The sequence below is a fragment of the Anabas testudineus genome, chromosome 3 (assembly GCF_900324465.2).
Source record: "Anabas testudineus chromosome 3, fAnaTes1.2, whole genome shotgun sequence".
Taxonomy (NCBI): domain Eukaryota; kingdom Metazoa; phylum Chordata; class Actinopteri; order Anabantiformes; family Anabantidae; genus Anabas; species Anabas testudineus.
This window is the reverse complement of record NC_046612.1, coordinates 17,511,733-17,528,175: the sequence shown is the minus strand read 5'-3', so window position 1 is coordinate 17,528,175 and position 16,443 is coordinate 17,511,733. Positions and strand designations below refer to the sequence as shown.

Genomic DNA, 16,443 nt, shown 5'->3' with positions numbered 1-16,443 from the left:
TATTCGAAGTTAAAGTTCTGGTCACTGATATTCAGTCAGTAAAGCTCTAACAAAGGTGTTTTCATTGGTTTCATTTTGGGAAATTAACTTGCAGAGATTTAGGGAGAAGATGAATACTGCTCTCATGTCCATAGTAAGTAAGAAGCTACAGTCGACTACCTATTTAAAATCTCTTATATTTGGCTTTTTTACTTTACAGTGTGTCTTGACCATGGTATGACATGGTTTATGTTTATGTGCACTAGACAATTCTGTGTGAGACAAATGTGATTTACCAAGAATACATGTTGAATTAAGATACTTCAGCACAATGACTTGTGATTAACACATGAATCAGTTTTTAATTGGTAAATATATATTTGTCCTTACTGTCCCTGTCGCAGCTCCACTGTCAAAGTTGTATATTTCCATCAACAACAGAAAAATTGTGTGTGTGTGTGTGTGTGTGTGTGTGTGTGTGTATTAGTACGAGCGTGTGTATGCATTCTGACATTCCTGACCCCACTGACTGCACATGGTCCCACAACAAGTCTTTCACTAGAAAACCATTATATATTCAGTTTGTGTCTCTGCAACACACACACACAGTACTCAAGTAAATAGTGTGTGTCCCTACCTCAAACTGCGGCCAGTTCATGCTCATGCCCGGTCCATGGGTGTTTCTCCACCATCTCAGATCTTCAGTGTCATTGGCTGCTCGGATCGTCTGACCCAGATCCCGGTACAAGTCCTTGAACCTATTGGACAGAGGGACGCACAAATATTTGCAGCTCATTTACATGTATGGGAAACAGGGCAAGACGCCTTCACTTCCAGCGGTGAACTGACGCGTCTCCTTTTTCCTTCAGTTCAACCCGACTAAACTCTAACCGACAAAATAGTGAAGCAAAGTTGAGCCAGTTTGAAGTGGAATGAGCTCACATTCATTAAATAATGTTTCCTTATATTCTTGCATAGCAAAATGATACAAGGAGCAGAGAAGGGGCAATGCTATTAAGGTTAACAACAGTGAAATGTTTGATAAAACACTGTTAAATTTACAACTTCTGTGGTGTTGATTCAATTGCTAAATCAACCACATGGTGGCAACAGAACAGGCTGTAAAGAGAACTGTTGTCACACCTGGAGACCTCAGACCTAATCGAAACATTATTTTATTTATTTATTTTTATTTCTACTTTAAAATGAAGTTGTGCTAAAATCAAAACACTAAGACGCTAGAGAAACTCTGTAGAGCTAAGTGCAACTGCAGAGTCAGGAGATACTTTTCAGCAGCTCTGTCACCATGAGTGACGCCCGTCATTCATTTGTGAACAAAAAATTATTGATTAGTGCAGCTTTATAAAGAAACCCAAACATAATTGTGGCATTTGTTAAATCCTGCTCTCAACATAGAAGAATTACAGAGCTCATACACTAAATATTTACTGCAGCAGGTTCCTGATTACACTGTGTGTATTCTGGGGGCTGGGCCTCTAACATGGTGAAACCTCCATTTAAAGGGAGAATTCCAGATAAAGCTATTGTATGTTGCATATTTTAGCCATTATTATCAGTTCTGGGCTGGTTTGTTTACATTTATGAGAGGATATGAAGTAAAAAGCTGCATCTACCCTCTTTTAGAAGCTGCAGTACAGTAGATGCCTGTGGACTGCTTGAACATTGAACTTGGTCCTCAGTCAAATCTATGGGCTGGAGCCAACGGAGGACAGATGTCACCATTCTTAAAATTCATTAAAAAACCTCAAACAAACATTTTGTCGACCTCAAGGGTGGGAGTTTGTTCATTTGAGAAACTGCCCTTTAACATGCTTTTAACATGTGAAACCACTTACATTAAAACCAACAGAGAGAAAAAAAATGCTGCTGCACAAATTACATTTTTGTTTTTCTTTCTTTTCTTTTACCAGTGAAATACTGGATATGTTAAAGTCAATTATAAAAATGACACAATGTCACAAATGTAGAAGAGAAAACTGTAATTTGGTAGAGTTGGAGTAAAGTCTGAGAGCTCATTCCGAGTCTGGACTTTGGCTTTGGACTAAGGTTACTGGGGCAGGACAGGTCATGTCATTACTTGAATCTGGTACTTGAATACATCTGACTGATTTTAAAGAACAACTACAGCAAAGTAGAACTTGAAGAAACAAAAGGTTAAAACATAAAATATAAAAAAGCCATCGTTTGAAAAGTTCCTCTTATGTCTTCTCATATGTTCAATATTTGAACAAAGATGTTGTTGAACTAGACCAATCACATTTAGCGTGGTAACAGCGGCTGTTTAAACAGAATTAGAGGTCAATAGTTAATGGACAACAGTTTGAGTTTTTTATTAACTCTTCTGTACATACACAAAGACACACATGCCTGAACCATGACATCTCTGTGTGTATCGTTCTAAGTTATAGGTCACAATCATAGTATTAGTATATTTGTCCATGTGTGGATGTTGTATGTTTGTGTGTCCTACCCTTCTTTGGCAGACAGGTCGAGATGCGTGTGGATGTCTAAGAGAACGTCTTTAAAAAAGCGCAGCCTCTTCCCCTCCGCCTCCTGGGTGAGGTCAAACACCTGCTCCATGTCCTCCATGTAGCGAGGGTTACAGCGGTTCAGCTCCTCTAGGGCCCTTTGGTAGCGTTCCTTCGCCTACCACACACACACACACACACGATACAACATTTGATATAATAGATGAAGAGAGATGAAGATATGTAAATGTGTCTGTTAATAGCTAAATGTATTCAGGAAGGTAACCTCTTGGATCTTTTACACTACTTCTAATTCACCCATTTGCGCGCGCGCGCGCGCACACACACACACACACACACACACACACACACACACACACACACACACACACACACACACACACACACACACACACACACACACACACTCTCTCTGTTCTTCTCCTCACATATAAAGTACTTAATAATCAAGTTCCATCATATCCTAAAGACCTCATTGTTCCATATTTTCCAAGCTTACAGTTAGAGATGGATCAGGTGACTCTGGACCATCTCTTAGTTATGCTGCTATAGGTTAGTCTGCTGGGGGACCTCTACTGATACACTGAGCTCCTCTCCTCTCTCCTCTATGTCCATTAAATGTTACCATTGCATCTTTTTGTAGTTCTGCTTCCTCCTCTCCGTCTCCCTCTCTCTGTTCTCCTCTGCAGGTATTCTCAGCCTTGGAGCTGTACAAAGTTACTGGCCCTACCAACCCACCCAATGTTTTTGCTGCTTCTTGTTGTTTTTAGTTGCAAGGCAGATGGCCGGTTCTGCTGTAGGTTTCTTTCATTAAAGAGTTTTTCCTCTCCACTGTCACCTTGTGCTTGTTCAAGTGAAGTCGTTGGGTTTTTGTAAGGTCTTAAACCTTAAACACTGTAAAGTGCCTTGAGATGACTTCTGTTGCGATTTGGCACTATACAAATAAAATTGAACTGAATTTGGTTGGTTGCGTGACACAGCTCTGTGTCCTGACTGATCCTGTATGTGTCTCAGGATTTCCCTGTTTTTAGTTGATCATTTCCCTCTTCAGGACCTGGAGCTTTTTCTCTGCTGTTGGGTTTTGTGCAGAGCAGAGAACAGAGAAGACAAGCCCAGTCACGTTTCAAGGAAAAAACACACACAAGTAATTTTGTAGAGACTCCTACAAGACAAGCTGCATATCTATATGTGTAGGTGTGTGAGTAAACTCTGTACTTTTTCAGCCTCCTGGCTGCAGCGCTCCACCCGCGTCGTATATTTGCGGACTTCCTCTTGAGACTTAGACGGGTCGGCCTTGGCGTGCGTTTCCCTGGTAGCTGCTGTCCACTCCTCCTTCCTGGCCTGATTGTAGCTCTTCTTGCTGGACTCCACCTTGACACATACCCACTCACAGTTTTACACTTTTTGTAAGAGTATTTTTGTAAAACTCACAGCTTGCATTAGGTTTTAGACTAGAGAGTCAATGTAGCACAGCTGAAACTCACAAAGTTATCTTATATAGGGGAGGGAAAGGAAAACAGGAATAGTGAACAGAGTCAGGTCACAGCATTATCGATTATTGTGCCAGGATTGTCTAATTAATCAATTAGGTCTAAAAAGGGCCAAAAAAACAAACAAACAAACAAACAAAAAATCAAAATGCCAATGTGTAACTAACAGATCTTACCATCAGTTTGCAGAAATGTCCAGAAATTACTCACCTCCTTTAGTTTGCGGACCCAGGGTTTCTGGGCTTTGCGGAAGCCGTCTTCTGCATCCCTGGTCTCCTTGAAGCCACCCATCATCTGCTTGTGAAAAGCATCCTTCTGCCAGTTGCGCACCTTCTCGCTGTCCTCCCCCGCCAGCCGCTCCCGCAACTCCAGATGCAGATCACTGAGCCGATCAGCTGCTTGCATGAAGGCATGCCACGCCTTCTCCAGGGTACCGTACTGAGGCCCTAAGTGCGGGAAAGGAGCAGTGAATGGATTCTTACCATTTCTATTAGTTTAAAACAGAAAAGACAAAGACAAACTGTTCCTGTTTGTCAACATGGCTCTCATTTTAGGGTTAATTTTTCAATCAATCAAATGAATATTAAAATATATTTTTTTGAACTTACCTCTCTCTACAACACACCTCCACCTCTTGGCCCAGTCACTAAGCTGCAAAGCATAGCTCTTTTCTATCTTCGCCCTCTCCTGGAAGCAGCTGACCATCTCATTACACAGCCGGTGTCCATCATCTATCCGCTTTACAGTCCTTTTGTAGTTCCCAGGCTGCAATATAAGACACACAGACACACAATGAGTGAGAAAACAAAAGCAAAACTGTAAATGAAATGTTTTTCTGTTGTTATGCCAGTCACTATGTTGCTATGAGGCATGTTGCCAAGCCAACATGGTATTGTTAGTATGGTGACACATTGATATGTTATCACAGTATAAGAAAGAGAAGATAATAACAATAATAAAAGAAAGTGCAATAACAGAGCTGAGACAGTGGAGTGCAGTTTTTCCACATGGTGTGTTGTTAAGCCGGCAGTCATTCAGCAGGGACTCATTATGAGTCTGTGTCTCTAAACACCCCAGACTGTCACACTGCATCACCTGACGACTGAAAGCTGCAGTGAGCTGCTCTGATAACCTCGTCAAGTATTAACGAGGACTCTCTCTCATTTGCTAATGAATTTGGGGTTTCACTGACATAATCTATCTGGTCTGGTTGAATAATTCAAGTGCACAAATGACTTTGTGTCTCTAGATTCTAATGTGTAACTAAGTCAAATGTTTAATTTAATGACCCGATAATTAGTCTCTAATCTTAGGTTTCCTGACCACCAAGTAATTTGGAGGTCAGACAGTTGAAGTCTTTTTGTAACCCATTCCTAATCAACTCTTTTAAGCAACTGGTTACTTTTTCAATCCAAGCATTATTAAAATAAAAGAGCCAGGCTCATTTACCTCTGAGAATGAGTCAGGTTGTAAGTGTTTCTTCTAGGCATGCTTTATAGAAAGGGTTAAGAGTCAGGTGATCAAGGTCGGGAATGTGTGTGTTTCTACTGTACCTCCCAGAAGCTTTCAGAGCTCCCCGGGTCGCTGAGGTCTCCGTTGGAAGACATTTTGGGGTCACCCTTACAGCACGGAATGATGGCGGCTACAGAAAATACTGGAGAGAGAAATTGAAAGATTACAAACAGCCAGTACCTTTTCAAAAGGTGGGAAATCAGCAGACACTAATTAACAATAATCATGTATTAATCCAGGATACTGCTTTAATTTAATGATTCCTGTATTGTGAATTATATTTTAAAAATATGGATATTTCAGAGAAAGGCAAATGTCATCTGTTACTAAATTGAAAGTGTTGTTTGCCACTATTATTATTATCAGTATCAGTTCAGCACATTCAAGTTTGTAAGAAAATAATAACAAAAATCTGTCTGTTGACTCCCCCATCAAGAATGCACTATGAAACTCAACTTTTAAGCCAACATGGAAGAGAATTCAAGTGCCTCAACTTCACTGACTGAACAGCAAATACATTTCATTTCCTCAGCTTCTCCAGAGCCACAAGTTTGCAATAAAATACATATACAAATAGTTTATGTTAAATACACTTAGAATAAATAATAAATATAATAATAAAAATATTATATAATAATAAAAATATTCACTTAATAACACATAATATGTCTGTGTATGTATGTTTTGGGCATCAAACTTGAGTCTACATAACTCTGCACTTCTAGCCGCTGGCAAACTGCTGCTCTATGTCAGTCCACACAGAAAGCTACAGAGTCTGCACCACTGCTGGCTGCACATAGATCTGGGATGTTTTCTCCATGCTGCTGCCCAGTTTTTGTTGTGCACACAACTGATCTACTTGTGTGTCTGACAAACACTGATCTTGTCACATACATCCGCTCAATTACTGAGGCAGGAATCTGTCTCAACAAGCCTTGTTCGTTCACAATGGATCTCATTCATCAGACAGAATATGCACAAACATTAGCACTGAATCATCTCTGATAAAATGAATTTGTATCTGCAAACTATTAAATGTGTAATCTTGCTGCTGCTCCTATTGCCAGGACAGAGGGAGAAACAAGATATAACCTGAAGATGACACCATCTGTGCTGTGCCATGTGGAGTTTTCTCGTAAACAAGCAAAATAAATTGTTAGGACATCTGCAGTACATGATGGTTTCAGTGTCTTTTTCAAGGACACCTCACCATATAGGCAGGAGGAACCAGGAATTAAACCAGTAACTCTGGGGTTTATAGAAGAATGTTCTACCAATATTTTGGATTACATCTTTCATCTTGTGACACCATGAGTCGATATCCACGTGCACAGACACTGACCAACAACATGCAGGCTGGTTAATGCACAGAAAGAAGCTGTGATCATTAAAGGGTTATTACATACTTATTTATACATACATATAAATATGAACTAGTATGTGAAATATGAATTTTTCCTATGTGAGGAATGACAGAGGACAACGTTTACAAAGCATAGCAACAAATTAGACTTTAGCTTCAGCTGTGCAGCTTCGCAGTGAATTTGCTCATGAACCCTGTCAACAGTTCATAGTGAACAATGAACTGGACAAAACCCTGTTTCAAGGTCACATGACTACCTGTGGCAGACAGTAACCTGGGAGGAAAACATGCCACTACACTAGTTCTGGTCTAAGACAGCAACAACAAAATAAACCATTAAATCCACAAATGTGAACTTTTTACTCAAACATCTTTTACTCAAACATCTCTGTTAATTCTTCACATGTGTAGCATTCTGAATTGCTGCTGTATAAGATTATTTCTACTAAAAGACATGACTTGACAAGACTCTGAGAAGGTCCCACTTATTTTTCCTGCCTGTGTTTCACAATGTTCTCTCACTGTACATAACTTGTCGACTCCCAGAACAAAACTAACAGCTGATCTAAGCGCTCGGTGCATACTTGTTTTCAGTGCTGTAACCAGTACAGTAGCTATGGTGAGCACTGCAAGAAACAATGTGGGAGTGAGTCTAACTAAACCCTACAGTGCAAGACTGTAATGACAGACCGGCCAGCAGCAGCAGAAGGGGTACACACTTAATTATGCTACCTGTTAACACTAGGGTGAGGCTTAATTAAAAGAGATCATATTTTATATAGATAGGTTAAAGGTTGATGTGTGTGTGTTTTGGGATGCTCTGCCTAATGACTTTCAACAACGCAGCAACACAACACAACACAACATCTTTCAGACATGGCAGCTAATCCTTCTCTGAGCTTTCCTATCCAAACTGCATGGTGTGTAAAGCAGAGGTTGACACAGGACAGCTCTGTGTGTGTGTGTGTGTGTGTGTGTGTGTTACTTAGAGGTGGGCGGGAAGCTAACAGCAAAGGCATCTGTCACCAGCATGCTGGAACATGCGTGAATATGAGAAAATGAAGTTTACCATACGTCGCTAAATACTGTAGGACAGCAGCGTGTGGCTGTGTGAGTATCTGGGTGCGGCTCATTGACAGCAAGTAGGTTTGGCTGCTTATGCTTGTATGATCTCGATACCTGAGCTACCATTCAACACAAAGTGCTTTATGTAACCCCATTGCTAATAGAAAACTCCCACTCACTCACAATTTCACAACATGCCATCGTCAGTGACCACAGGCCATAGATAAGAGTTTACGTTACGTTTTGAGAATCAGGCCCCAGCACACTGTGATCTAACACAGCTCAGATAAAAAAGGTTCCTACAAAGTCAAATATTTAACTATATAGATATATAACTATTGTAACTCTTTATCTTTGAATATTCTCTGGTTAAGTGGCTCTGTGAGGCTGCTTTGAGCTAAAGACTAGCATGCAAATAGTTTCACACCACAGACAGTCCACGTAAGACACTAACATGCTAACTTTTGTGCATAAGAATCACAAAAAAAAATTGCTGCTGAGGGCTGAAGATAGATTTTTAGGTGTGCATTTATTTAGTCATAAATTTTTACTAACGATAATAAAAACTGGAAAAGTTATTAGTCTTTACCTGTATTTTGTTCAAGCATAATGACTGACTTCAAAGAGTTCTAAAACAAAAATAAACAAATCCTCATTATACTTAATTAATGACAACAGATAAATGTCCACAGCAAAAGGTAAATATGGAGCATGTATTGCATTTGCAATTTTCCAGTTAATGCAGAGCTATTATTAGAGATCAAGGTCAACAGTCTTATGTTTTGGGTTGTCCGTACAGCCGGCTGGCCAAACAATGCTTGGGAAAGAAACACTTAGAGGCAAAGCCTCACAGCTATAAAACATAAGCGGATAATATAAAAGATTTTCTACCTCAAATCTCTTTTGTTGTCTTAAGAGTCTATGTCTTTTCAGTTACCCCATCAACCATCTCAAAGCATCCAAAAGCTACAGGTTGGTCTTGATCCATTACAGACCTACAGCCTGTCAGGGCTGACCGACAGAAAACAGGACAACTGTTGAAAGAAAGAAAGGTGATAGAAGGAGCAAAACCATTAAAGACGAGAGGAATGAGAGAGCAAAGTCTGTGACAGATGAGGTAGTAGAACTAAAACACAGTTCAGGATAACAAACTGAGAAGTAGAGACAGAGGTTTATGAGCTACCAAGACAGTTTGATAGCACAATAACACAAACAGCTTCTGATATGGCATCACAGCAAGAAAGCAGGTTTAAAGTGAAGTGGAGTTGCTTAGTCAGACTAAAAGAAATTGATGAAAAAGAGGCGTGTAAAAAGAGGGACCAGCCGAATAAGTAAATCAAATGACCCAACAACTAAATACTACGCCTTCACTGGTCTTTGTGCTTGTGTACTAAGGTGTGACTATCTCCTCATAAAGACTAAACACCAGTCATCTGCGGACCTCTAAAATAAACAGTTGTCAAAAACTCCTGAGTTCCAGACCTCAATATCACTGCTAAATCAATCATCATTATCAAAGGTCTGCTCAAAAGGTCTGGTGTTGTGTTCATTGACAGTTTCTTCCCCAGTCGGAAAACAACTGAACAGAACGAGAACATGGTCTTCCACCTCAGGTTGTCTCCCAAACCCCTACTCACAGAAATAACCAACCTTTCATTTGTATTAATTTATTTAATCAACATAAAGTGTTTCTGTCTGTAACTTCAGTCTGATTATTAGCAGGTTATCAAACTATCAGCACAGATTTAATACTGTTAACAATGGAATACATTTGACACATACAGTCATAGAAACAAATATCAAAAAGTATGCACACAAGTCAATGTCTTAAAGTTCAGGAAATTCAATGACTTTCTTCTGACCATGTGAGTGGGTTTCTTTATGTTCAGTAATGCTATAGCCTAATTTTCCTGAAAGTAAAATTACATTCAATCATATACTCATCCAATTATTTCCCATTTTAAAAAAGCACACAACATTCATATTTAATCATATCACCATATTTATAAACCACAGCTATTAAATTCTGTCAGTCATCCCAGTCAACAAACTGTGAAGATCTTTACAGGTCTGCTTAAGAGCTGAGTGACGGTTTTAGACACAGAGATTTGTGAATAGACAGAAGGAGATTCTGGTTGTTGGTTTACAGAGAAGTGGGTCAGGCCAGCGAGAAGGAGGAGGGGAGAGACCAGCTGAGGGAGGGATGAGGAGGGAGCGACAGATAGAGAGACGTACACATCCAGGGCTCATAAGCCCTCTGGAAAACTGGTGGTGTACATTAATCTGATTAATGTGCACCACCAGTTTTTCTGCAGGCCCGGCTCTATAAGCTACTGTCAAACGTGGATCAGTCTGTACGTTCCTCTTTATTCCAGCAGTTTCAGTTTCTGAAAGTGTGTATACAGCAGAGTCTGGAGCCTTCACTATTCTATAAACAGAAACGCTTTGAGATATGTTTTCGCTCCAGCCACTGTGCTATTGGCTGTATTTCTGAGCCTGAGAACCAGCTGTGCACCACAGTGCTGCTGTGTGAGTCTTTCTAAAATGAGAGACTCACTGTTTAAAGAAAGAAAATGATAACCATGCTCACCACGACTACAAAAAGACTGATGCTGGCAAAAATAACTCACATTATTACTTTGAAAACCACTGTCCTACGTTGCTTTGTCTGTCACTTGAAATGGCAGCTGAGATAAGTCAGTACGTTACAATACAACTGAAAAACCTAATACTCTTGGCATTAATCACTACATGTGCTCACCCACAAGCTGTTTTAAGAGCCTTGTTTCCATGTTACTGCAGTTTGTGGTTTAGCGGAAGTTAAAATGCCAAGAGGACTTGATTATCACCGCTCCTCTGGCCCCGCTGTCGCCACAGCTGCCAGGTTAGCAAACACGCATGCTGAGGGAAAAGACTACAACAATGAAAAGTGGAAAAAATCCCCATCAACACACTCAGCAGCATCCACACAATATGGACTAAAATTACATCTGGCATGTCTTCAAAGTCCTGTTGAATCCAGCACACTATGTCAAGGAATATGTTAAGTGATGCAAAAATGTGAAGATATGCATCAACAGAGTAATGTATCACACAGGTATTAATTTGAATTGCACACATTAAAAGAGACAAAGAGAAGTATTCAATCCTAATATTTTAGAGAAACGGCTAATTTGACCTTTTGCCTACATAATTACTAACATGAGTAATCAATTATCAAAACAGTTGATAATTATCAAAATAGCTAGCATCAGCTAGCTATTTTCATGTTGCACTGTAAATATGAAGCCATATGAAGCTTAGCACGTAGACAGGAGTCGCTAGCTTGGCTCTATCCAAAGATAACAATGTGCGCCACACCAGCACCTCTGAAACTCACGTCATAGCATATCTATCATCGAGAGGTAGGTTGATAGCTGCCATACTATCAGTGCTACTAATCTTTTCATCCAACTTCCAGCAATAGGCATTAACAAGCAATTTGTTATGTTATGTTTTGTTTTTATTACAAAAAAAGTGTATGAAACTGTGAACGCCATGTCACCTCTCATACTTGTACATGTACTAATATTTGGCAGTATAAGCCCTGATCCTTGCTGTTTATGTTGGCAAAAGAATCAACGGGTGAGTCATAGTAGGTGTAGACAAGACGGAAATCTCCAAATAGAAAATAAACACATAGATAAAACCTGTTCTTCTTATAATTCTTTGGAAGTATATCATTGTACATCATTGATTTTACAGACCATATTATTTGTCACAGGACAGTGTTTTGGACGATGGTTAAGTACGACTGTGTAAAGGATTTCAGGGTGTTTGTAGTACTAGCATAATCTTTTCACCGAGCCATTTCCATTTTGAATCCCGTTCAATATTAGTATGCAGCTTTGTTAAGCCCTGCAGTCTCTATGATCTTCCACCTCTGACTATTGGCATTTTGTAGAAACAAAAACATTTGTGCTATATACATGTACAAACATGTTCTTCAGCCCCAGCATTGCCACACATTGTCAAAGTTAAATAAACAATTGCCAAATGCAAATATCCCCCATCCACCAAATTAAATGAATACCTTGTAGCATCTTTCACAACTTTACAAGAAAGTAGAAGCGACGAAAACACAAATGTATTTTGGATTTAAACTGAATCCACTGACGATGCCAGTTAGCCAAATAGTCAAGAAGCATTTTACTTATGATTTGTGTGTCACAAAAAATAAAATCCAATTTTGCAGCTACAGCATAGTTCACCTAAAGCAAATGCCATTTTCCCCCACAGCAAATAGAAAAATGACTCAGGACAGGGTTAATAAATGTCACAGAGCAGTGATAAAATACATGGTGGAAGTCCTACAACCCTGCAACACAACAGAATGAAGTAAAACACCACTTGATAAAGTGATGTGGCTTAAGACACATCAGCTTGAAACAAGTGTCATTTCAGCGATTCTCCACTAAGGCAATATGCAGTCATCTAACATCTGAAAACAAAACTCCATGCCAGAAGATATCATTGCTCTTTGTTCTATTTTTCTAACACAAAAACCACTGCAGCTCTTAACATCAAGTTTTAATTAACAGAATGCCAAATGCACAATTGCCAAATGTTCTTTGGTTTCAGCTTCTCAAATGTTAAGATTTGTTGCTGGTCTTGATCAAATGTGCTGGTTGCCAAACACAGAAGCAAGAAGCATGTTAAATGCAATATTATTATTATTATTCATTGACAGAAACATAAAAGGCATGAAGGTGAAAAGTAATATACAACAGAAATAGCAAACAAAACGCATGTTGCAACAACCAAACAATGCTGCACTGTCGAACTGTCGAGAGGTGTGAAGGACAGCAGGACTTACCTTATTAAATACAAAAAACTGAGATGGACAGATGTCCAAACAGAAGACAGCCTTTGTCTCCACGGGCCTGTGAGGCAAAAAGGGACAGGCAGAGAGAGGAAGGTCCCTCAGAAGCAGATGCGACAGCAAAAGGAAAACAGAGAGAGGTTAGTTAGGCAGCGAAGCTGCATGCAGTTAGATTCTCCTGCAGCTGGACAGTGTTCACACAGGGCTGGACGAGCGGCCCGTTATATGGCTCAGTGCTGGCTGCAAGGTGGCACATTCTGGGAGTCATGGTGAAATGTCACAAATGAAGAGTGTAGTGAAAGGATAATGAAACTCCAAAGATCAGGACCTCTGTAAGGGGAGGTCAGAGCAGTTCACTCCCACCTCTAAAATTACCTGCCTGGAGGATGAGTTGGGAGGAGAGTGTCAGGTTTTAAACTGACCACACCAGTGATACTGAATTAGTAAATTTACTACAAAGCACTTTAGTATGTGCTGTGTACCAGATTCGTCAATGTTTTCCCACATTGTACCATCTGGAAACATATCAAAGATATGTGAAATATCACATTACAGCTGGATTTAAAATGTTTGCTACAGATTATAATGGTATTTTTGTCAGTTAATCAATTACTAGACTCGTCATTGCATCTCACTGAAGCTGGTGAAAAATAAAACACTACACTCCACAAACATGGCACCTCATGACATGAATATATATATATATATATATATATATATATATATATATATATATATATATATATATATATATATAGACACACACACACACACACACACACACACGCACACATACATATATATACACAGCTGATGGAGCAGGAATGTCACCTTTTCCTGATCACTGAATCTATTTGACTGTTTTAAGTAAAAATAATAATAACTACTGCCTTTGTTCCACTAGAGCTGCAATAATTAGTTAATGATTTAGTTAACTGGATGAAAGTTAAATCACTAACAATATTGTCACCAAATCATTACCAGTTTCTTGACCTTACATTGCAGATTTCTAGTTTTATAGTTGCCAATCATATACAAGTGATAATTATTGCAATTTTTCAACATGTTTCGTTAGTCTCATAGAAGTACATGTATTTACTCTTGGTCTTATATGTCTGTCATTTGTTAATCAAATGTTAGTGTTGATCTTTGCCACTTAAGTCAACATCTCAAACTTCTATGGTGATCTCATTCCTGTATCGTCTGACAGCTCCGCCTGCAGCCTGAGGCTGTGTGTCTAACTGACAACAAACCATGTGACGGTTCTCTGGTGGAGATTAAAACAGAAAACAAAACAAAAGCTGATCAGAGACGTGGAGTACAGTAGACTAGAGACCTAGTCCAAAAAAAGAAAAAAGAAAAAGGGACAGCTCAGCCTCGTTCCCACACACATACAGCTGTTCTCCTAGCTTATTTCTAACCAGGACCACATCAGTGAAGCCCTGTTAGGATAGGCAGGCCACCATGCCAGCTCCCTTCACCCTGCACAGAAACCTACAGCCTGCAAGAGAGATACTGGCCTGGGCCAGTTTGGCACAATCTGTCGCACGTCATAGGCAACGCTGCCAAAGATTAACCCAGAACCTGCTTCCCATGCTGTTCACAATTCATTCTATGACTGCATGAAGCATCACCTTCTAGAAAATGCCACAGAGAAAATCACAAACACACATTATCTGACTAAATAGAGCTAGTTTACCTAACATGTTGCTTCTTTGGCCTATACAGAAAAGTCATACTGCCCCGGGATGACCTTTATTCTCAGTTTGTGACTGTGGTGTAATTTTCTGGAGTATTACTTTAGAAAAGCACAAGCAGATAAGTGGGCCAGCCACAGGAGAGCTGACAAAGTGGGTGGGAGTTAACATTGTGCATTGACATATTTCAAGTTTCCATGAAATTCCACTTGCTTGGCAGGATTTGACGCCTGGAGCAGGGGGATGTTTCTGCCTCCCGGCCCCTCCTCCCTCATGGATCCTACTGTAATACTGCTGCTCATCTGGGACTCCCAAACTCCCTAACATGGATTTCTATTACCAACAGATAGGGTTTCATCTGATCTGATCTGATGAAACACTTCATGTAGATTGTGTCCACATGACACAAGTCATGTCTGACATAAAGTGTCAGATTCAGAAACATTTAACTTGTTCTCTGTTACGTTTTTGGCTCTTTGTCTTGATTTTATGCCAATAATATCCAAATATTTTCAATCAATCATGTGTAATCTGTAAAGAATATGTACAGTTACCAGAAAAAAATTTTTAAAACACAGGATTAAAGAAGTCATATACAAGAGACTGTAACAGAAACTTGTGGAATGGAAGTTACACAGATATCAGCTCTCGATTACAACTTGGTAAAACAAAGGAACTATGTTTAAGTTGGGTTTAAAGTTTTCTGCCACCTAAAGGTCAAAAATCACTTGCTGCAGCTTTAATTTTTGAATTAAAGCTTTAATGTTTGAATTAAAGCTGCTTTAATTTTTGAATTAAAGCTGCTCAGTAAAAGGACAACGACCCCTGTAAAGTGTATAGATGCAGATTATAGGACTCCTGATAGATTTGTGTAGATTTCCAGTCAGCAAGTTAACACCAGTCTGGTACAGCAGAAAACTAGCAGCAGTTTCTTTAACACTCGCCATTAATAGCACAGGTACAGGTTTAATCACTGTTGATACTTGTTATGAAACTTGTTATGTTAAACCCTTGATGCTGTTTAAGTTTCCTGACCATTATGAAAGCAAAGGGCTATTTCACAGTGTGTCGTTGATCCAAACCTCACTGGACCAGGCTTTAATTTAAACTCTAATCTAGACAGGATTAACCCGAACAGACTGTTGGCAAAGCAGTTTGAGTTTTATTTAATCATTCATTTATTTATTGCGTTTATATTTCAAGGTTTCACTAATGTATTCTGTTTATTAAGTGTTACCAAGTTAGTTTTTTTTAAATCATTTAACTTGTCCCGGAGCTGCTGGATGGTGAGCACCGTCCCACTGAGGGGGGGTGAGTCCGCCTGATGAAGACGCCGCTCGGCTGCTCGTAATAAAGAGGAAAAGGGAAATGAAAGCAGCCACAGGCGCCGCCGGGGTGTCGGCATGTGCCAACAGCAGCCAGGTGAGGTCTCTTACCTGTGTCTCTCCGACCTGGAGGAACAAACCAAAAGCAAAACGAGCCCCCGACAGACTCAGACGTGTGTCTTGGTTGAAGTACAGTCCTGTTTCAAGCCTCTCCAAACTGCGACATCTTGTAAGTTCACTCCGGGAGCCCCCTCGGCCATTTATACGAGGAGGAGATCCGACCTGAGACTTCTTTAAAAACCGGGCTTCTGCTGCTTTTCCTGCTCCCCTCGGTTTGAAAAAGTAAAGTTTCTTCCGCGTGATGTGAAATAATACAAATTCAAACGTGTCGTCTTCCTCGGAGGGTACCGAAAAACAGGTTGAGCTGGCAGATAAGCGCTGCCTGCTGCCCTCTCTGTGTAATCAGATGCTGCTCTCCACAACATCCATTCATCCTATTACTGAAGTTAACCCTTCACTGTCCGCCGCACGGCGCAGTGCTGCCTCAAAGGGCCGTGGGAAAACCCGCTACTGCGACCTGTAAAAACAACCACTCTGCTGTCCAAGAAGGGACCAGGGCGTAATGAACTGCTAAATAAGAA

General features: G+C 40.0%; 1 protein-coding gene across 2 annotated transcripts in view; it reads right to left on the bottom strand.

The window, feature by feature from the left end:
• Positions 1 to 16,443, bottom strand: part of pacsin3 (protein kinase C and casein kinase substrate in neurons 3) — a 22,075-nt gene extending 5,632 nt beyond the window's left edge. Inside the window, exons 1-8 of one of the 2 annotated variants that reach the window (XM_026377850.1) lie at positions 15,914 to 16,443; positions 12,775 to 12,841; positions 5,533 to 5,633; positions 4,588 to 4,744; positions 4,190 to 4,425; positions 3,705 to 3,860; positions 2,471 to 2,646; positions 617 to 737 (exon numbers count right to left, since the gene is read on the bottom strand). In XM_026377850.1, the coding sequence (XP_026233635.1) occupies positions 617 to 737; positions 2,471 to 2,646; positions 3,705 to 3,860; positions 4,190 to 4,425; positions 4,588 to 4,744; positions 5,533 to 5,586 (900 nt within the window). In that variant the 5' untranslated portion in view covers positions 5,587 to 5,633; positions 12,775 to 12,841; positions 15,914 to 16,443. The remainder of the gene's footprint in view (positions 1 to 616; positions 738 to 2,470; positions 2,647 to 3,704; positions 3,861 to 4,189; positions 4,426 to 4,587; positions 4,745 to 5,532; positions 5,634 to 12,774; positions 12,842 to 15,913) is intronic. The other variant, XM_026377849.1, reaches the window with a different exon arrangement.